Here is a 21,789-nt window from a genome sequence, read left to right on the forward strand (position 1 = left end):
ATGCCAAAAACAGTCAAATGAGAACAATAAGCAATGTGATTGCTCAAAAAAAAAAAAAAAAAAAACTTGAGGATTACTATAATAATCACAGGAATACAATACACACGTCAAGCAGAAATTTTGATTTTGGCCAAAATGAATTCTAAAGAGGGGTTATGGGTGCTTTCCGAACATTTCTTAGGAGTGATAACAAGACTTTTTAACATTATAAATTCTGAAACGTTTTCCAGGCTTGTCAGTGGAGATTTCATTTTAGGTCACGCTTCAAAAGAACATGGAATATTATGAAAATGGATTCAAATATTTTATTAGGTTCCCTTGTACAGAAAATTCCTTAGAAAAGCATAACCGGAAAATGGCTTTTCTATAGTATAGCCATTTTATATTTTCAAGAATGCTTTCAGGTGCACAAGTTGCAAAAAGTACTAGAAACAACTTCAAAGGAAAATGACTTTTCTCCAGTACAGTTTCTCAAGTATACTTTAAGGTTTGCTAGTTACAAACCTTCCTTTAACCAAACTTTACAGAAATGTGGTTTTGTGCCACTATGGTACACCAAATATGAAGAGCTGGAAATTTGCTTTAAATAACCTAAAGAGAAAAAAATTTCTCTCCAGTATGGATTCTCACATAAGGCAGTGAGAAAAAAAGGGAAGTAAGTGGACATTTTCCAGTTTTGAGTAAAACGCGTTTAAAGATAACGTCTTAGGGTGGCTTTCATTGAAATTTTGTTTCTAAATCCTGCTGTACAGCAGCTCCCACCAGGGCCACTAGCACCATCTCTTGCCCCAAGGCAGAAGAGAGGTTCACCTACTATGTGTACTGGTTATCTCGAAATTTTCAATTTTGCCACTTACACCCCTTTGCTTCTCACTGACTCATATGTATCTTTAAATATGAAGCAACGGAAAAGGTATTAGATTATTGATCACAGGAATGAGTTTTTTCGCCAGTATGGGCTCTCTGATGTTTCATTAAATCTGAAGTGTTGGAAAATGGCTTTGAGCAATGTTCACAGGAATGCAGTTTCTCGCCAGCATGTCTCTTGAAATCTCAAGTATGGGTTCCCAGATGCCTCAGGACATGTGAAGTTTGGGAAAATGCCTTTGAACAGTGTTCACAGAAATATGGTTTCTCGCCAGTATGGGTTCTCAGATGTCTAAATAAATGTGAATGGTCGGAAAATGTCTTTGAACAACGTTCACAGGAATATGGTTTCTCGCCAGTATGGGTTCTCAGATGTCTCATTAAATGCGAATTCTCAGAAAATGTCTTTGAACAATGTTTACAGGAATATGGTTTCTCACCAGTATGGGTTTTCAGATGTCTCATTAAATGTGAAGTGAAAGAAAATGCCTTAAAACAATATTCACAGGAATACGGTTTTTCGCCAGCATGGATTCTCAGATGTTTCTTTAAATTTGAAGTGCTGTAAAATGCCTTTGAACACTGTTCACAGGAATACGAATTCTCGCCGGTATGGGTTCTCATATGTTTCTTTAAATCGGAAGGCCTAGAAAATCCCTTTGAGCAATGGTCACAGGAATGCGGTTTCTCGCCAGTATGGGTGCTCAGATGTCTCATTAAAAGGAAAGATTGGGAAAATGCCTTTGAACACTGTTCACAGGAATATGGTTTCTCGCCAGTATGGGTTCTCAGATGTCTAAATAAATGTGAATGGTCGGAAAATGTCTTTGAACAACGTTCACAGGAATATGGTTTCTCGCCAGTATGGGTTCTCAGATGTCTCATTAAATGCGAATTCTCAGAAAATGTCTTTGAACAATGTTTACAGGAATATGGTTTCTCACCAGTATGGGTTTTCAGATGTCTCATTAAATGTGAAGTGAAAGAAAATGCCTTAAAACAATATTCACAGGAATACGGTTTTTCGCCAGCATGGATTCTCAGATGTTTCTTTAAATTTGAAGTGCTGTAAAATGCCTTTGAACACTGTTCACAGGAATACGAATTCTCGCCGGTATGGGTTCTCATATGTTTCTTTAAATCGGAAGGCCTAGAAAATCCCTTTGAGCAATGGTCACAGGAATGCGGTTTCTCGCCAGTATGGGTGCTCAGATGTCTCATTAAAAGGAAAGATTGGGAAAATGCCTTTGAACACTGTTCACAGGAATATGGTTTCTCGCCAGTATGGGTTCTCAGATGTCTAAATAAATGTGAATGGTCGGAAAATGTCTTTGAACAACGTTCACAGGAATATGGTTTCTCGCCAGTATGGGTTCTCAGATGTCTCATTAAATGCGAATTCTCAGAAAATGTCTTTGAACAATGTTTACAGGAATATGGTTTCTCACCAGTATGGGTTTTCAGATGTCTCATTAAATGTGAAGTGAAAGAAAATGCCTTAAAACAATATTCACAGGAATACGGTTTTTCGCCAGCATGGATTCTCAGATGTTTCTTTAAATTTGAAGTGCTGTAAAATGCCTTTGAACACTGTTCACAGGAATACGAATTCTCGCCGGTATGGGTTCTCATATGTTTCTTTAAATCGGAAGGCCTAGAAAATCCCTTTGAGCAATGGTCACAGGAATGCGGTTTCTCGCCAGTATGGGTGCTCAGATGTCTCAATAAATTTGAAGAGTCGGAAAATGTCTTTGAACAACGTTCACAGGAATATGGTTTCTCTCCAGTATGGGTTCTAAGATGTCGCATTAAATGTGAAGCTTGGGAAAATGCCTTTGAACAATGTTTACAGGAATACGGTTTCTCACCAGTATGGGTTTTCAGATGTCTCATTAAGTGTGAAGTATCGGAAAATGCCTTTGAACACTGTTCACAGGAATATGGTTTCTTTCCAGTATGGGTTCTCAGATGTCTCATCAAATGTGAAGTGCAAGAAAATGCCTTTGAACAAAATTCGCACAAATACTTGTTTTTAGAGCCATGATGAATCTCAGACTGATAAGCCATCGTGAATGAATACGAAAGGTTTTTTGATAAGATTAAAATTTTGGCTTTTTACAAAGAGGGAAAAGTTGCATCAGTCTTTAAGCGCTTAGAAAGGTGGGAATTAATTCATAAATTAAGGTTTAAAATGGGCTTTAAAAAATAAAACAAGCGTTTTACTTTTCTTAGATACGTCCCAGAAGGGGACGTTTTCTCCACTGAGAATCAATTTTTTTCGTCCTTTTTTTTTTTTGCTTCAGTTTACCAGAGTGCCTTTTACCATACTTTGCTTTGAAAGTTAATAGTGAGGGTCTTGTCTTAAAATAGACACAAACTTTTTTTCAAAGAGATATAATGGGTATATGGTACAGTAAGTTCTCAATAAAATCTCCTGCACACACACCTTTTTTACAATTTTCAATATTCTCTTTTCAGTTTCCAAAGCAAGGAGTTTTCCGAAAGGGTCGAGGTTTCATGTCAATGATATCTTTTGCATGTACTGATATTTCAACTTCAATGTAATTGAATGCATTCTTTTTAATTCCAAAGAAGAGTACTTTGTATGCGTCAGTGCTAAGTAAATTTAACTTTCCACACGGTTGTGCAAACAAAGTAAAAAGAAATGCAAATAACACACAATCTTTTTACACATGACACTGGTGATTACACAAAACAAGGTTAACTGTGTTCAAGAGATCAAATGAGAAATTTCGTATGAGACGGCAAAGTTGACCCCTCTTGATTTGCACTTCTGATTATGGTTCACAGCTGATCAGCTTTGTTCCAGCAAACTTTTGTAGCAGGAGAATAAATCTTTTCTAAATTAAGAGCTTTTTTCCTTTATGTGCATATACTTCAATTTTAACGGATTGGTAAAAGATAAATGAACTACGACTGCAAGAACTTGAATGCATGCAAGCTTGAGGCTTTTACTTTCCTTATCACAAAAAGAGAATCCGCAATTAGAGCACCCCGCACTTCATACAATATGAATTAGTCTGCTGCTTGCTGTTTTCTCAGTTGGAAAAGGAATGCATACAACTCTTTCCAAACCATAAACTTCAAGTTTAGTCAAATTTTCTCACCGCTGCATTTCACCAGACGATCACTTAGACATGAGTCCCGCAGACGAGAGCAGTGACAAAAGTGTGTACGAGTGGCACCAATGTCTGTCACTTGTTGAATTCCAACAACTTGTAACCTTGGTTATAACTGAAAATAAATGAAAAAAAATCTTAGAATTACACTACATTAAAAAAAAAAAACTTTTAAGTATAAGTATAGGACTGTTAGGCGATTAACATATTGGACCGGTCTATGCGATTTAAACTATGGGCTACCTTTCTTGTCAAAAATCTGACCATTAAAAATGTCAAAAGCTTGTTCAATGGGCAATATCTGCCATTTCAAAATTATGTAACAGATAGCTATTCACTTTTATGAATTAAATGTTTCAAACTTAAGTACTGAAAAAAAATTTCTGAAGTAAAATATTTAGTAATTATTAAATCAGTTTGCTAGATTCATTTAACTAACTCCTGACATTAAACAATTCAGTGCGATAGCGGATTTATAATTATAGTTTGAAAACGTATTTCATGAAATATGTAAATAAAAATAATGTTCATGCTCATGCAAAATTTCTTTTATTTAATTCTAATAAATTAAAAAGAAATGAAAATTTAATGATTGTAAAAGAAAACATTGAATGTACTTGAAGAAGTTACATTAAAAAATATAAACTTTACGATAAAACAATTAGAAAAATTATTTTACAAAATATATATTTAACAAGAAAAGGATTTTATTTTTGTCACTCTAAATCTGTCTTCCTTAAATCTTGTTCTGAGGAAAAGCAAATTCCAGAGAATATTCAAATTAACCATGTAAGAAAAAAAAAATTCAGAGGAGCCTTTGTTTAGTATTTTCTGCATGAGTAGCAGAGACGATATCGAAATGAATAGAGAATTAAAAACCTATTTATTTCTTAATACAAAACTTTCAACCATGCTAGTCTAAGCATACGATACTTATATCAAAAATGCATTTGATTATTATTCATTGTACCACAAATTAACATCAAGCTGATTTTTGGTGCAGTTTTTAAGATTTTCATACCACTTCCATGTGAAACGGGGTTCTCAACTTATGGGTTGAAAAAAAAAAAAAAAAAATACTGCAACAGACTTCGTATTGAAACTGGCTTGAGAATTCAACTTTCATCCATATACATAAATGTGAAGTATATCTTTCATGGTTCGGTCCTAAGCAACGGGAAGAAAACAAGCCCGCCGGATTAGAGTTGGCCCTTAAACTTTAACAACTTTTTAAATGTAGTGAAAGTGAAGTGGAGGTATTTCCGAGTGACAGATATGGGAGAGGGGCAATACGGGGTCCATATACCGAGCGATAACTTTAGATGGTCTCAGCGACCAAGCGCTGATTAAAAGAGGGTCACTTCACAAGGAAGACCAAAGCAGGGCATATTTTAAGGAAATTTGACTGTGTGGGCAACTCCAACTTCCTCGGAAGGTGGGGAGGGGGGAGGGATTGTAAATGTGCAGTTTATGTTAGTTGAATAATCGTCAAAAAAGAGTTGGGGTGTGAAAATTGGAATTAGGGAAATTATTGCTAAAGAGTGTAAAGAACATAAACGCTGTGACTCGGCGTTTAAAATAGTTCAAACAGTCACTGAGTTTTTGAATTTTTTAAAATTTCATTCATTATAATACAACTATTCATTTTCATTTTAATACAACCAAATTCAACCAAAAAAAAAAAAAGAATTTAGGAAAATGTAGGTGGGCAATTTTATTTGAGTGTGGGGCCAATTTTATTTGACTGTGTGGGCAATTGCCCAAAAAAACCCCATTAAAATATGCCCTGGACCAAAGAGGGCCTAAAATTGCACTTTAAAAACCTTTAAGTATGGAAAGTTTTTGAGTAAGAATCCCATCTTTCCCTAATCCCATCAAAAAAATAGGAAAAATTACATTTTTAGGACTTCTTTTTTGGAGTATTTCCGAAGGAGAGCCGCTTACCCACCCCTTTTTCGCAACTTAGTCACGCATAGCCTAAAGCAGTGTTTTAGGGAGTTCAAGTTTTCAAGCAAATTCCAGCAGAGCCCCCTTCCGCCCCCTCTACTTATCTAATGTCAACAAATACAGCTTTACAATATGTTTTTGGAAAGAGAGCGTCCAAATTTTATCACTAAAGATAGATTGGAATCGCATTTTAAAGTTTCCCAAGCTCCCTCCCAGCCATTTTTATTTTTCTAACGTCTTCAAACAGAGCCTAAAAATCCATTTTTAGGTCAGCAATTTCAGAAAAATTCCTGGATAGCGTAAAGTTACTCTATTTAAATTTCAACATAAAGATATTCCTGGGGATACACTCCATGCCCTGAACGTTCTCCTATTAACATCAAAAATAGCACAAAGTGCGTTTTGAATTCTTCAATTGCGGAAAATTTCCTTGGGGGAGTCCTTATCCCTCCTTAACGTTACTACCTGACAGCCTGAAGTTGCGCAGTCAACTTATGCATTTTTAAAATTTCACTTTCGAGAAAGGACCATCCAAAAAAATCCTTCTTCAGAAAAAAAAAATCATTTGGTTTGAAAATGTTTTCTTTTTCAGGATTTCGATGTCGTGATTTCAGGAATGAGCCCTTGAATCTTGTTACCCCAGCGTCACTAAAAGTAGCCTAAAATTGATTTCAGTTTTGAACGAAATTCTGGAGAGAAGCCAGAATTTTCTTTTCCCCTAATCTTAATTGCGATTTCATTTCAATTTTAAAAATTTCTCTAGAGATAGTCCCTGAAGCACTCCGGAGAGGTTTAAGTTTATGAGTTCAAATTTAATATTGTTACAAATCCTGTAAATAGTTTCTTTGTAAGGAATATACAGCCCCCGTGCATTCGGCCGACGTATACGGTTTCCTCATTTCTGAATGATAAAATTTGTGAATGAAAGAAATAAGAAAGCGTAGAACGGTGTAGCGTTTTCTGGAATAGTTGAGAGGTCTCTTTCGGTGTGTATAAAAAGCCGTTACGCATGATAAAAAGTCAGTTTCGATTGAGAATTTCTACTGAGAGTGTATTAGCTCTGTTTATTGCAAGGCATTTCGCTGTGTTGTTTTTCGTATTTGGAAGAAAAAAGGTGTGTAACCGTTGAGTTTACGGTGTTGAGTGACATTTGCTTAATTGCTGATGATTAATTTAGCAGTTGTTGACGATCTTTCCTGTACATAGTGTAAATAAATTTCCTGTGTTTTTTTCAAGAACTGTGTCGTCCTTTCAAGAAAGTTGGAAGTCGCACTGGATCCATTACAATATATTTCAGCCCTTAAAGAAAAATTAAAATTTGATGTATAAAAGTTGAAGGAAGATGGGAATGGCGACAGTTTCCAGTCCTTGCCCCACCCTGGAAAATGGAAGATCCCCAACTGATTTCCCTCCCCCCCCCCAATAACCTCAGATTGTAAACTAAGTTAAAGAGCGACAGGAAAATTTCTGCGATGCTTATAAAATAAAGATTAATACAAGATAAAGTCGATTATGAAATAAAGTCTTGACTACTTTTCTACGTCATTACGTTTTAATAATTTCATTGGCTGCGGCGACACCATCAGTATTTTATAATATAGCAAGATATTAAAACAAAAGTCATTCATTTCAATAATGAATTAATTTAACCTTATTTAAGTAAACACTCTGGTATGACTAATTATACATTCATTTGTAGAAACGCAAATCGAAATTAAAGCAACGAATTAAAAAAAAAAAAAAAGTTTTTGCATTTATTTCCATATTTATCAAGCTCTATCAGTATTGCAGAATCCCCCCTCCACCCTCATCGGCGCCTCAGTGGAATTGTAGGGAAAAGTACTTTTTGGGCTTAAAGAATACTGTTTTCACAATTCATTAAAAAAATTACTAATTTTCTAGAGCACAATTTAAAAGTAGCAAAAAAATTTAAAAAAAAAATCATTTGGTTTCGAAAAGGTTTTTTTTGAGGATTTCGACGTCGAAATTTCTGGAATGAGCCCTTGAATCTTTCTTGTTATCCCAGCGTCACTAAAAGTAGCCTAAAATTGATTTCAGTTTTGAACTAAATTCGGGAGAGAAGCCAGAATTTTTGTTTCCCCCAACCTTAATTGCGGTTTTATTTCAATTAAAAAAATTTCTCTAGAGATAGTCCCTGAAGCACTCCGGAGAGGTTTAAGTTCATAAGCTCACATTTAATATATTTCAGCCCTTTAAGGGGCCACAGTACTTTTCAAGCAATTTCTTTTAATTTATATAAATTTTATATTTCTTTGAAACCATAACATGCATACTTATTTCATAATCAATAATTTATTTTCAAAATTTAAAAATATTGCCAACTTTTTTTGAAAATTCAAAACATTGAGGAAATGTTCAACTTTTTAAAATCCCTAAGGCTTTTTTATTTTTGCACTAATTTAAAAAACGTTTTTTGAAAAACTATAATCATCTCTAAAAATCTGTGCATTCATTTGCTTATGAGTTCATTCGAAAATTTTCTGTGATTAGTTATGTAAAAAATCAAAGTTAAAAAAAAAACAAAAAATGGTTTTTAAAGGTTTAACATTTGAGTAATTTATAAAATGCTTATCCAATGCACAGTTTTGTCAAATATGTTATTCCAATTGCAAAAAGTATTACTTTAAAGTTGTATCTTTAATAGAAAAAAATCCTTAGGGATTCTAATGACATGAAAATACAAAAAAAAAACATCATCGAGAAAAAGCAATTTGAAGTTTTTCTTTTGAATAAGAGCACATAGGGAGCATCGCCTAAAACCACTCATAACTTTTTAAATATTTGAACTAAAACATTGAAACTTTTCCCCTGTGTTCAGAAAAGTTTTTTGTTTTGAAATAAGCAATAAAATTTTTTTTGATCGTTTCATCATTTTTGAGGTACTGTAACCCCCTTAAGAAAAATTAAAACTTGATATATATAAGTTGAAGGAAGATGGGAATGGCGACAGTTTCAAGTCCTTGTCCCACCCTGGAATATGGAAGGTCCCTAACTGGTTTCCCTCTCCAATTGGCGAGATACGAAATTATCATAACGTGGAACCGTAACATGGGTACAAGCCAATTGGCGAGAAAATTCACCATACATTATTTGTAAATATACAGGCGAACCAAAAGACCTTTTAATTTTTCTATTACGGGCAAAGCCGTGCGGGTACCACTAGTTCAGTATATTTTGTGTTATAAATGCAGCTAGAAATTTAATTTTTGACAGCAACAGAAAGAATTTCTCAGAAGAATTCCATAGAAGATTTAACTTATCGCTTTTAATAAAATAATTAACGAATACTCTGTGAAATGCCGGTGACTGAAAGGAACTCGTACAGGTCCCGTTCAATAACGGACATTTTATTGCATGTCGTTCAATTAGTTTTTTTAAACTGGCTAACTTTTGATGTTCTACATTGTTCGTGAGAGAAATTTTTACTGTTGCTATCAAAAATTTAATTTCTAGCTTTTATTTTTTTGAACCTATAAAAAAAAATCTATTGCTGCCAAAACTGCTCAAAATGTCCCGTACCGTCACATGCAATGGATCTCCACTAACTATTCAATAAATTTTTAAAATTTAGACATATATAAATACGATGCTTAGATAAGATGTGATTTTTTTTAGCAATCACGACTACTTATTGTTCTCACTTGACTGTTTTGATGTGCTATCATTTTCTTTTCCCACCAGCACCCTCTGCAGCATCACCGTCGACCGGCTCCTCACGATGCCACGAAAACCACCTCCAGGTTGCATCCATGTCCTACACACACACGCATACATTCACAACGACACACATGCACACACAAATACATACACCTACACACACAAACACATACACATACTCAAACACATACATACACACGCATACATACAGACCCCTACACACAACTACCCACACACTCATACCTGCACACAGACACAAACACACGTGCCGACACACACATAGGGGAGAGGAAGGAGGATTGGGACACATTTCACATAAATCATTCTTATTCATAATCCTCTACTTATTCATTAAAGCAAAAGCTCACACAGTAAACTCGCATATTATAACTACATTTTAAAAATATACACAATGTTTAAACATGTTATTATTTTCACACTTGACTAATTACTAATTTCAAGAATTTTGTCCCATTTCTCCCTCCTGGGAGGGAGGAGTGGGACACATTTGAAAATTACAGAAAAATTAGTGAATGTCATACTTAGAAAGGTCCACATTAAAAGAAAAACAAGACTGTGCTCTACTGGTCCCACCAACCAAGTGTGGTGGCGGTAATTTCATGATAATATCTGTTTTATCTATAATGCTACAGTCATCCTGTTGAGGAAAACTTAAATTTCATGTCCTTTCTCATAACTTTTGCATTGTAGCTTTCAGTATCATAAATGCTCTCCACCCTTGCGACATAGTTAGGGGGGGGGGGTTAGCAATTTGCTTATTTTTGCTGACAACGGAAGGTGGGGGAAATGTTTGAGTGATGCTTATGTAAGACATTTTCAAAAATCTTAAATTGTAAAAAAAAAAAAAAAAAACTAGAAAAAAATTTCAAATGGCTAAGTTCTTTTAAAATTGTGATCTAAGAGTTTTTCTTAAAAAAGGAAATTAAACAAGCATTTTTTTTTTAAATTAAGTCTCAATTTTTTTAAATTGAATTTTTACTGTTAAGAAAAGTGGGGGGGGGGTGCTATTAGCTTTATGTTATTATTAAGGGGGGTTTGCGATTTGCGTATTTCTGCTGACAAGGGGGAGGAGAGGTCAAAAATTGATAAAAACATGCTTACGTAATATTTGAACAGCTCCTTTACAGAAGGGACATATTTATGGGGCATGTCCCATTCCTCCCTCTACACATTGCTTCTAAAAAATAACTTGTCGCATAAACCATGCTGGTTTTTAGGCTTAATTAAATTGCAGATAAGCATACATTATATACTTAAGATTACAACGATAATATATTATGTTAGTTTTACAAATTACATAAATAAAGAAATAAAACTAAAAATAGATTAGAAACTTATTTTGGAGGTGAGAAATTTAACTTTTTCCAACTATTAACTGAAACTTCCTGCTGGATAAAATGCAAGTATGAAACAAAAAGAAGCTAAAAACAGGTCCTCTAGTGGTCAAACTGACAATAAAATAAAGTGATTTATTTTGCCATAATTTTAGCTGTCCCACTCCTTCCACTGTCCCATTCCTCCCTTCTCTCCCCTACACACAAACACACATACCCCCCATACACACATAAACACACATGCCTACATACACACACACACTCGTGATTGCGAAAAACATAATTTGAATTCAAGAGGTCAAAATTCAAATTAATTTTTTTTTAATGCCTTGCGTAAAGATACGGTTTCCATCATCATGTACGTTTTTAGCGTGAAATAATATGAAATAATAATGTAATTTGCAGACAGGTCCTATGATGCTCAAGAATTCACTGTCTGTACTGCTGTCATTTGAGGTTAAACATATTTTGTTATGTTAAATATTTTGTGCAAAACATATTTCACTGTGTAGTAGACTTACCACAGGAGCAATTTGACATCATTGGAAAAATCGTGAAAACGTGGAATGCTTGGCACACTTGCGAAGGTTTTTGCGAAACCAACAGGAAAAAATCACATATTTGCTTATATTTATAATTTATGAAATTAAAAGCTATATGTTTATCATTATTTTTTTACAAGACATTAAACACAACTGATACTTTAATTAAAATGAAAAAAAAGTAAAACAAAAATAAATAAATAAAAATTCAGCCAAAAATTAAATAAAGCCATTAAAGAGTAAAACAATATTTAATTTCTTGAATTCAATTCAATTCAACATGTTGACGTTCTGATAATAATTCCCTCAGACCCGTCCCTGCTCCTCAACTCAATTTGAGTTGGCTGCTTAAATAACAATAAAAAGGAAGCATTCAAACCTTAATCACTGTATGTACAATCAGAGGCGGCGGTTGGGACTGAAAAGTATTGGGGGGGGGGGCAAGAAAAAACAACAACAATTAAAAGATAGAATTTTTAGAGGCAGAAAAAAATCAAAAATAAAACGAGCTGATGTCACATGACTTCCTTTCACACCAATTTAATGTGATTTCCCCATTATTGCAATTTTAATGTGATTCAATAGTTAAGTCTCTAAATATCACCAACGGTATCCAAATTTAGACCAAATTTTTTAAAAAAATGGCCAAATTTGTCGCCAAGTTGGCGACCAAAATACTGGTGATAGATTGTCAAGTGTCTGCCAAATTATAACACCACTTGACACATGAAATGCACCGCCAGCTCAGTCATTCCAGCCGAAGACTGCAATTTTGTGCTTATCAGCACTCATCAGCCCGGCTTAGAAATTGATTGAGCTGGAGGTGGAAAAACCTCATAAAGAAGCCAAGAGTGCCACCACTTGAGTTTGCATTGAAATTAACAATGATTTCCGCCCAAAAAAGGGGCAAAAGACCCCTTTAGAAACACCGAATGCAACCAAAAGGGGAGGTGCACAACCATACCCCACTAGGAGTCTACACACAGAATTTTAACTGTCTAAGGACATACCGCTCTTGAATTATGCAACACATGAAATACACTGCCAGCTCAGTCATTTCCAGGAGGACTGCAGTTTCGTGCTTATTAGCACTCATCAGCCCGGCATAGGAAAGTGACTGAGCTGGAGATGGAAAACCTCTTAAGGAAGCCAAGATTGCCAAACAAACTGGTAGCTTATATAGAATTAGCGCAGACCAGACGAAGTCCTCGAGTTGAACTGAACCATTGCTTCGGTCACTCGTCTAGTCTGCTAATTCTATATTAGCTACCAGTTTGTTTGGCACTCTTGGCTTCCTTAAGAGGTTTTCCACCTCCAGCTCAGTCACTTTCCTATGCCGGGCTGATGAGTGCTAATAAGCATGAAACTGCAGTCCTTGGCTGGAAATGACTGGGCTGGCGGTGTATTTCATGTACATATGTACGTGTGGGCGGGTTGAAAAAAAACTCAACATTCATTTGGGGGTGAGCAAAATGGAAATTAAGGCAGAGTTTTGAGTGAAAATGTTTTCGCAAATACACTACCTCCTTTTTTGTAAAAGGAAGTAAAAAGAGAAACAAAAAATAAAAATTTTGCTAAGGCTAGTTTTTAGCGCATATGAGTGGTCATTCGCAGGGTTGTAGTTTTGGCTGGAAAAAACTGATTTTATCTGGGCCACTGGCTAAAATCGGTTAAAACCGGCCAAAACTGGATTTGACCACCATTGAAGTGGCCAAAACTAAATTACGTGAAAATACACTTTTAATTTGTATCTATGTGAGAGATGTGTGTTTCGCAACTAATAAATCTGCTAGTTGGAAGTTGTTTAATTAAGTGTAACAATTTTAGTTAATTAAATATAATGTTAGTGAAGTAATTTACATTATTATAACAATAGTAGTGAACAAATTTTAACTTTCTTCAAAATTAATTACTGAAATTGCTCACACTAAAACAAAAGACATAAGGTATACAAAACAGCCTGTAACATAAGTGTAGTAACTTTTCAGTAGTGTTGTGTTTTCATTTTCAAAAGTGTTTTCCCCTTGCGCCTTTAGTTTTGTTTCTAAAAAATGCCTATATGTTTCTAAGGTCCTTTTTTTTCTCTGTCATTTATTCTTCAAAATTACTTGTAATACTTTGTACGTTTGTGGGTGAGAATTAAAACCTATCTATTCCGCTTACAATGTTTCACTGTATTATTTTTTTAATGTTACTGCATATTTTTCATGTAAACCTTATCTTCTAAACACGCTGTAATTTTTACAAACTGTAAAACATACTATTTAGATAATGAAAGATGATTGATTATGGTTTGTTTTGCATTTTTTTAATAATTTATTATTTGGTTTTCATTTAAAATTTGATAATTATCTAAGTGGCCAAAACTGGATAAAACTGATTTTATCCCGGCCGGTTTTAACCGGTTTTATCCATGTTTAAAACCACCACTGGCCGAAACTCTTGCAAACCTGGGTCATTGATCCAAATTCAACAGCTTAACTCAAGTTTTTCTTAAGTTTTGATGAATTATGAACACAGAGGTTTTCCCCAAAGAAACACTTAGAAGACATGAGTTAGAGTCACATTATTTACCCCAAAGTATTTTGATATGCCACATACACTTAATAATGGGTAACAGTGGCGGCGATTCTGGGGAGGGGGGTTTCAGGGTGGGGGTGGGGGCACTCTTTATGGTTCATTTATTTCTTTTATTTTCCAATTTAGAAGCTAAAGATAGAAATTGTTAAAAAAGGAGAAGTGTCAAAATTTCCAGATCATAATTATTTGTTTTACTACTGTTTATGAAACATTATTTAGCAAGCAGTAACATAATTGAGTTATTAGAGTTACAGTAAAACCTGTAAAGTTGACCACCCTTGTAAGTTGACCCCCTGTCTATGTTGACCACTTTTGTCAGGAACGGAATTTGTCCTATCTCATATAATAAAGGAAAACCTCTGTAACTTGACCACCTCTCTATCTTGACCACTACTGTATGCCAAATTTGGTTTGGATTATTGTAAAAAACCCTTTGTAAGTTGACCACTTGGTTTATTTTTTTAAACTTTCTTCAGCAAATTATTTTATTTTATTATTTATTTATTTATTTATTATTATTATTATTTGATAGCTTTCTAAGAATGTTTTTAATGCTTTGATAACAGACTAGCATTTTACTAACTAAACTGCAGAATAAAGCTTATGCTACTCTTTATTCTCCAAACTTGTTTTTCATTTGTTGTTCTATTTGAGATAGCTAATTGTACTCTGTTTAATGAAAATAGGTATCAGTAGAAAAGTTCAAAATTTTTTTCTTTGAGTTGCAATATGTTGTGGCAACCCAGGAATTGTGAAAAAACAGCTGGCCCGAATCTATATATTTGGCCCCCCCCTGCAACAAAATATGTAGGACCCCTCCCTAGTGGCCAGCAGTGTCTATTTGTAAAGTGCCTAAGTCTTAGTGCTAATTTTTTTTCTATTTTTTCTTCAATTTCTAAGACCGTTAGCTCCTTTAAGAACGGGGCCCCTCGCACTGCAGGTACACAGATCTGGGCCTGCTAATGAGTAAAGTTACATGTTTCTGGTGCAAGGGATTAAGAGATAGGACATTTTAATTTTGCCTTTATGAACTGGGGGGAGTCGAGCTTGTTACTCTTTGTGCTATACATAAAAAGGCTTGAAAAAGAAAGTTAGTTGAACTTGAGATTATTAAAAAGTATGAAATATTAAAATTAATTGAAAATGGAGAAAGCCAGAGAATATTAGCTGGCATATATGGAATTTCTAAATCTACAGTGTCTAATATAGTTTAAAAAAAGGAAAAAATAACAAAATTATTTGAATAGTATTTTTGATTATTGTATCAATTTCAATAATGTGTTAAACACTGAAATTGAGTTGAACAGAAAGAGTAAGGGTGAATTCCTCAAAAAATGAATAAATGGTGCAAGAAATAACAAAAAAAAAAAAAAAAAAAAAAAAAAAGGCCCTTTATAAGTTGACCACCTGTCTAAGTTGACCGCCAAAGTGCTGCACCGCGAGTGGTCAACTTACACAGGTTTCACTGTACATGAATTTACCACTCATATTTTCTCGAAAGCAGCCCTCTAGCAAAATTTTGTACTATTATTCGTTTTTGAGCAATCACGATTGCTTATTGCTTTCATTTGACTGTTTTGATATGGTATCATTTTATTTTCCCACGAGCACCCTCTGCAGCATCACCGTCAACCGGCTCCTCACGATGCTGCTCCTATAGCAAAAGCCGCCTCCAGGTTGCATCCATGTCCTACACACACATGCACACGCACACACATGCACATACACCTACGCATACACACATGCATACATACAGACACCTTCACATACACACAACTATCCACACATTCATGCCTGCACACAGACACAAACACATATGCCTACACACACATGCACATATCCCCCCCCCCGACACACATTCATACACACAACAACCCACACACTTATGCCAGGGCACAGACACAAACACACAAGCCTACACACACATACACATAAACAGAAACACACAGGCCCGGACTGGCCAGGTCGGCTAGTCGGCGATCGCCGAGGGCCCCCAAATGAAGCGAAAAACAATTTGTAGCAAAAAATGATTTTACAATTCTTTGATTTCCTTGTAACTATTTCAATCTGTTTCCTTATACGTTTTGCCAGGATCAGGGCCTGATTACTGAATGTACCAACTAGGCTGTGGTCTAGGGCCCTTGCTTTTTAGGGGCCCTCCAATGGCTGAAGTTATTTTAGCTAATGACTAAAAGTAAGATTTAACTGCATAGTGGCTCCAAAAAATATTTGCTTAGAACCTTCCTATATCTTAATCAGGCCCTGTCTGGGATGCTTTTGATCTCTAGTTTTATACAAATAGCACACTGGACCTAATTAAAGCCAGGCAGGGCCCCGGGGCAAACATTATTTTTAGGTTAGGGGCCCATAGGGCTTTAAATTCTCTGAATTTGTCCCATAACAGGGCCGGATTAACAAATAGGCAACTTAGGAATCGCCTAAGGGTCCCCAACAGAAACGTTCAGCCTCCCTGCAAAAAATCATCTGGGCTCCTAACCGCCCACTGAATTGCACCCCCCCCCCCTGCTCAAAAAAAAAAAAAAAAAAAATTAAAAGAGTGGTTGTTGTTTGTGTTTGTATGCTTCAATATTTCTAGGTTCAAGTTTTGGGGAGCCCTGTATTCAAACTCTATACATTGGCTAAAACAATTTTAGCCGCAAACTAAAGTAGTTTCAGCCATTTGAGGGCCCCTAAATATCCAGGGTCCTAGGCACCGGCCTAGTTGGCCTATTCAGTAATCAGATCCTGGAGGTGTTTAGGTGTTCGATTTATTTTTAAAAAGATTCTTTGGTTTCTCGGGCCATGGGCCCCTAAGAGGTGTGCCCTCCCCCTCCTCGAAATTACAGAGTCTGCGAGTACGCAGATCTCCAGAGTAATCCTAAAGTTGAAAAAAGTTATCTTTTGCAAATTCCAACAAATAAAATTTAACCAATAACTTTTCTTTCCTTCCTTCTTTCTCCAAGTGTACTACCGAGGCCTCCGGGGGTGTTGGCGGTACTACACAGGAGTTCTGTCTTTGTCAATTTGGTTCCACGCATGGTTAAGTTACTCCGGTGACAAGAGTAAATTAGGACCCCTTGGAGAGTGATGTCAGCTTTTGTGATCCAGGCCGCTAAAGGTGCGTTTCTCCACGTTTCTGCAAGTTCTTGTAGAATGAAAAAGATGAGATAAGACAAGAACTTAGAATTTGGGTATGGATGATGACCGTGTGAAAAAAACTCAAACAAAAGAGAAATGCAGGTGTAATAAAAATAGGAGTAAATAAAAACTTCATGAATCGTTCAAGACTCGATGGGTTCATGTTGATTGCTTTAGTGCCCCATCTCCTTTTGCATTTAAACCAGTAAATAAATGGGAAAATTGAATGCATATGGAAATCTTTCCGATAGGGTCCGACCGGATATTGGCTATAAAACTATTCCACGTGGGGTTTTGTCTTCTGCAATCTGCATTATAGTAAGATAATTGAAGGTTTGTATTTTACTTGCGTGCAAGCCAACTATAATTTTTATTATGGAAATTAAAAGATAGATACATTGGGAAAAAATAGTGACAAGATGAAGCAAAAAAGGTATGAAAATTTTCTACTATTAAGGCATTGCTTTAAGCTTAAAATATCGTGTGATAAAAAAAATCTCAGCCCCTTCCAACAGTGGCTCACCCACGGAGAGGATAAGAGGCTCCCTCTTAGAGACTAAGCTACCCTTCCCCCCCATTAGGCTTAAAAATGGAGAATTTTACATCTGATTTTCAAAAATTGTTTTGAATTTATATTTTTCATAATCAAATCAGTTTTCCCATGTGGGAAAAACAATAGTATTTCCCAGGACGGTAAATACCGGTTGTGGAAAAAATCTTTCCAACCCTGGTCCTGCATCACAATCCTTCTCCACATAGTCTCCGCTTACAAGGTAAATAAAATTAAAAAAATAATAATAATAAAGAAAAAAAAACGTTCTATTCAGAAATAATGATAAATAAAATAACGCACCTTTAATAGATTTTGTAAAAATGGTATGAAATTTCCTTCTGCTAAAGGGTAAGTCAAGTAAAACTTCAAACACGTGTTTTTTGTACATAAATTTAACTTTAATTTATTATTTAACATGTCCAAAAAGAAAAAGCAATTTTTGAAACAATAACTTTCTCACATTTTCGCAGGAAAGGGCCCCAGGAACCTCGGTACCAGGAGGCTGGGGCCCCTTTCTAGCACCTAGCCGACCACTCCAGAAGGAGCCAGTCCGAGCCTGGAAACACACATGCCTACACACAAACACATACCCCCACACACAAACACACGCCTACATAGACACACTCATGATTGCGAAAAACATAATTTGAATTCAAGATGTCAAAATTCAAATTAAATTTTTTTTTTCATTTGCTGCTGCCCCCAAAAGTCCTATGACTTTTAGTTGCTGTTTTTTTTTTTTTTTTGCCCCTACCCCAGCCCCCCATTATTCAGTCCCAATCCCAACCTCTGAGGGGTAAGAATTTCATTAAGCATACATGGCTTGTTTTAGTTGAACAATTGATTTACTAACATCTAAACAGTGCACCAATTTACTAATATCTAAACAAACGATTTACTAATATCTAAACGTTAATGTAGAGTTACTTCTTGTGCTAAATAATGGTTCGTGAACAGATACAAAATAAAACAAATAATTATGATCAGAAAAATTTGACATTTCTGCTTTTTTTAATACATAATTTCTTGTTTTGGTCCCTAAATTGGAAAATAAAATAAATAAATGAATCATTAAAAGTGGCGGGGGGGGGGGGGGCGAATCGCCACCACAGCGTACAATTACTAAAAAAGAGGTGGTAGTGCGCAAAAAAGAATTGAAACTTACTTTTTCTTAAGTTCACATAGATGCTGTGAAGAGTGTAAAACGTTCAGTTATTTCGATCAAATATAATCTTTTATAAAAGTGTTATTTTAAAGCCACAAATAATACGTCTTTTAAAATTCTGACTCGGGTAATCCAAAAGGAATAGATAACACTTAGATATGCAAATCCCAAACGCTATTTATCAAACTTTAAAACTATTTTTCTTGAATTCGCGTGTAAACAATCGAAAGTTGAGTCAACGGTTGCAGGTAAGAGTGCGTTCGACGAGCACGACTGGTAGCGACCGGTTAGTTAACCACGTGACAGCTAATAATCTCGTGCTCCAATCAACTGTTTAGAATGGTAACTGGTGCGGCACCGGTTGATCATAGAACGCCGCGGATAGTTACTGGTTACTTACCGGTTGACCGGTGAGGTTCGTCGAACGCAACCTAAAAGAGAAACTTCAAACGGAAAGAAGGAGAAATCTGGTGTACCGTCAGTCTTAATAGCGCTTACGTTCGATGAACTCGACCGGTAGCTCCCGGTTAGTTAATCACGTGACAGCTAATGATCACTTGCTCCAATCCACCAAAATGGTAACCAGTGAAATAACCGTTAGAAGATAGAACGCTGCGGTTTGCCACCGGTTACTTACCGGTAGACCGGTGAGCTTCGTCGAACGCAACCAGCGTCTGTGGGGGGGGGGGGGGAGCCAATCAATCAATCTGTCAATGGCTAAGTATTCTGTACTGCATCTGGCAACGTTGATTTGTTCGGTTTTGTTTGGATTCGAATTTGAACAAGTGTATGAAATCGAAATGTATGTTGTCAATAAACCAATAAACGAATTCGAATTTTAGTGAACTAACTTGAAGGAATAATAGCGTTTCATTCTAGTTATCTGGAAAACATTGTTTGAAATCCTACCTCAGACAAGTATTTGTTTAACCAACCACCAAGATCCAAGAACAATGAATTGAACTCTTAATTTGACCTACGTCTTTACTTGCTGATCAAAACTAGTAAGTTTTTTCTTTCACGTTATCTTTCTTAAACTTTCATTCTTTTGGGGATGTTTTGATAATTGGGAATCTGGCGATCTTTCTTCATTGGCTTCAATTTTTAGCTCCAGCGCCTGCGCGAGAGGTATTTTTCTTTGCAAAGAGATTGGAAACATCTATTCCCATAGACTTACTATAAATCAGCAGGGTTACCTAAATAAAATTATTTACGCCAAAGGTATAACTTTGATATACGCCCCCCAAAAATTACGCGCCAAATCTGGCATTCCCTACGGACTTTTTAGGGTTGCTGTTCCTAATTTTGGTGTTGCCAATTTAGGTTTTTTTCAGCTTTTAGGTTTTTACTGTTGCCAAATTTAGTACTTTCATGCATTTTGTACCATTTTTTGAGTTTTTTTAAAAGTTTTGTGGCAACAAAGTTTTGTGTCAACAAAAACAAAAAAAGTCGCCAAATTTCCGATTTGGGGGGGTATATCAAAGTAGTTCCACGCCAAAAATGAGACGACCGCGCCAGATTTCCAATTATCGAAATATCCCCATTCTTTTCTTCGAGATCTTTTTGACTCGTTGTATGCATTTCGTTCGATGATTTTTAAACAGAACAGACTCGATTAACCGGCTGAAAGGGGGGATGGGGTGTTATGGAGAAAAATTACAACCTTATTAAGGCTTTAATACACAAAACTACACTAATTCACAAGAACAAGATAAGAGCCGTTAATCAAACGGAAGAAAAAGGAAAACGACAGAGTTGCCATCGAGCAAACAGAAACTTACAAATATAATTATACGACAGTCACTCCTCCTTAAAAGTCAGTGACATAGTCAGACAAATACTGGGGTTTCCGTTTGAGGCGAACTGGGCGGGGAGTTAGAGTTGGACCTTCGACTGGTTCAGAATGAGGAGCTGGATCTCCAACTGGTTCAGAATGAGGAGCATCTAGATTCGAAGAGGGTAAGTCAGGTAACTGTAATAATGCATTGTCTTCTTCAATTCTGTTCCCAGCAACGTTTGTTGGCAATTCCCCTCTAGGAGCCAGACGTCTGGTTGACACGGTAGATTCGCGTCCATCGGGAAAGCGTATATGGGCGTAATCAGGATTAGACTCTATTAGTTGAACCTCCTGCACTAGTGGGTCAAATTTACTTGTTCAGAGATTATTTTTCATTAGGATGGACCTTCCTCCATTAACCAAGTAGGCATTGACCGACCATTTTCAGTTCTTCTGGGGTGGTTGAACATTCGCTCATGAGGAGTTACATTAGTTGAGGTGCAAAGAAGAGAACGAATGGAGTGTAGAGCCGTATCCAAAACATCTTCCCATTGATCGATTTTCATATTATTTGATCGAAGTGCTAAGGTTATGGTCTTCCAAATAATGCCATTATATCTCTCTATTTGCCCGTTTCCTTGAGGGTTATAGGGAGTAGTTCTACTAGTAGCTACCCCTTTGGAATTTAAGAAAACTCTGAGCTCTTGTGACATAAATGCAGCACCTCTGTCAGTATGTACGTAAGCAGGAATTCCAAAAATACTGAATAAGTATTTCAAATGCTTTATTACAGTCGTTGTAGAAACGTCAGAGCAAGGAAATGCAAACGGAAATCGAGAATACTCATCCACAATAGTCAAGAGATATTGATTTCTATTTCGCTTAGGCAAAGGCCCTTTAAAATCCAAATTCAGTCTTTCAAACGGAGCCGTTGCTTTAATTAGGTTTCCTTCATTTCTGTGAAATCTGGGTTTTAATTCTGCACAAATATGACAAGAATTAGTGATCTTTCGTATGTCTTCAACTGAAAAGGATAAATTTTTCGCT

At 35.9% G+C, this 21,789-nt stretch overlaps 1 protein-coding gene across 1 annotated transcript; it reads right to left on the reverse strand.

The window, feature by feature from the left end:
• Positions 1-308: 308 nt before the first annotated feature.
• Positions 309-19,093, reverse strand: LOC129232932 (zinc finger protein 271-like). Its single transcript, XM_054867035.1, has 2 exons — positions 18,966-19,093; positions 309-4,122 (listed from the first exon to the last, which is right to left on the reverse strand). Exon 2 carries the CDS (start codon positions 2,932-2,934, stop codon positions 1,054-1,056), a length of 1,881 nt encoding a protein of 626 aa, XP_054723010.1. The 5' UTR covers positions 2,935-4,122; positions 18,966-19,093; the 3' UTR covers positions 309-1,053.
• Between the last annotated feature and the right edge of the window lie 2,696 nt (positions 19,094-21,789).

This window comes from Uloborus diversus, unplaced genomic scaffold (assembly GCF_026930045.1).
Source record: "Uloborus diversus isolate 005 unplaced genomic scaffold, Udiv.v.3.1 scaffold_14, whole genome shotgun sequence".
NCBI lineage: Eukaryota > Metazoa > Arthropoda > Arachnida > Araneae > Uloboridae > Uloborus > Uloborus diversus.

Coding starts and splice junctions, on each gene's coding strand:
- LOC129232932 (XM_054867035.1), bottom strand. CDS start 2,934: ATGGCTTATCAGTCTGAGATTCATCATGGCTCTAAAAACAAGTATTTG.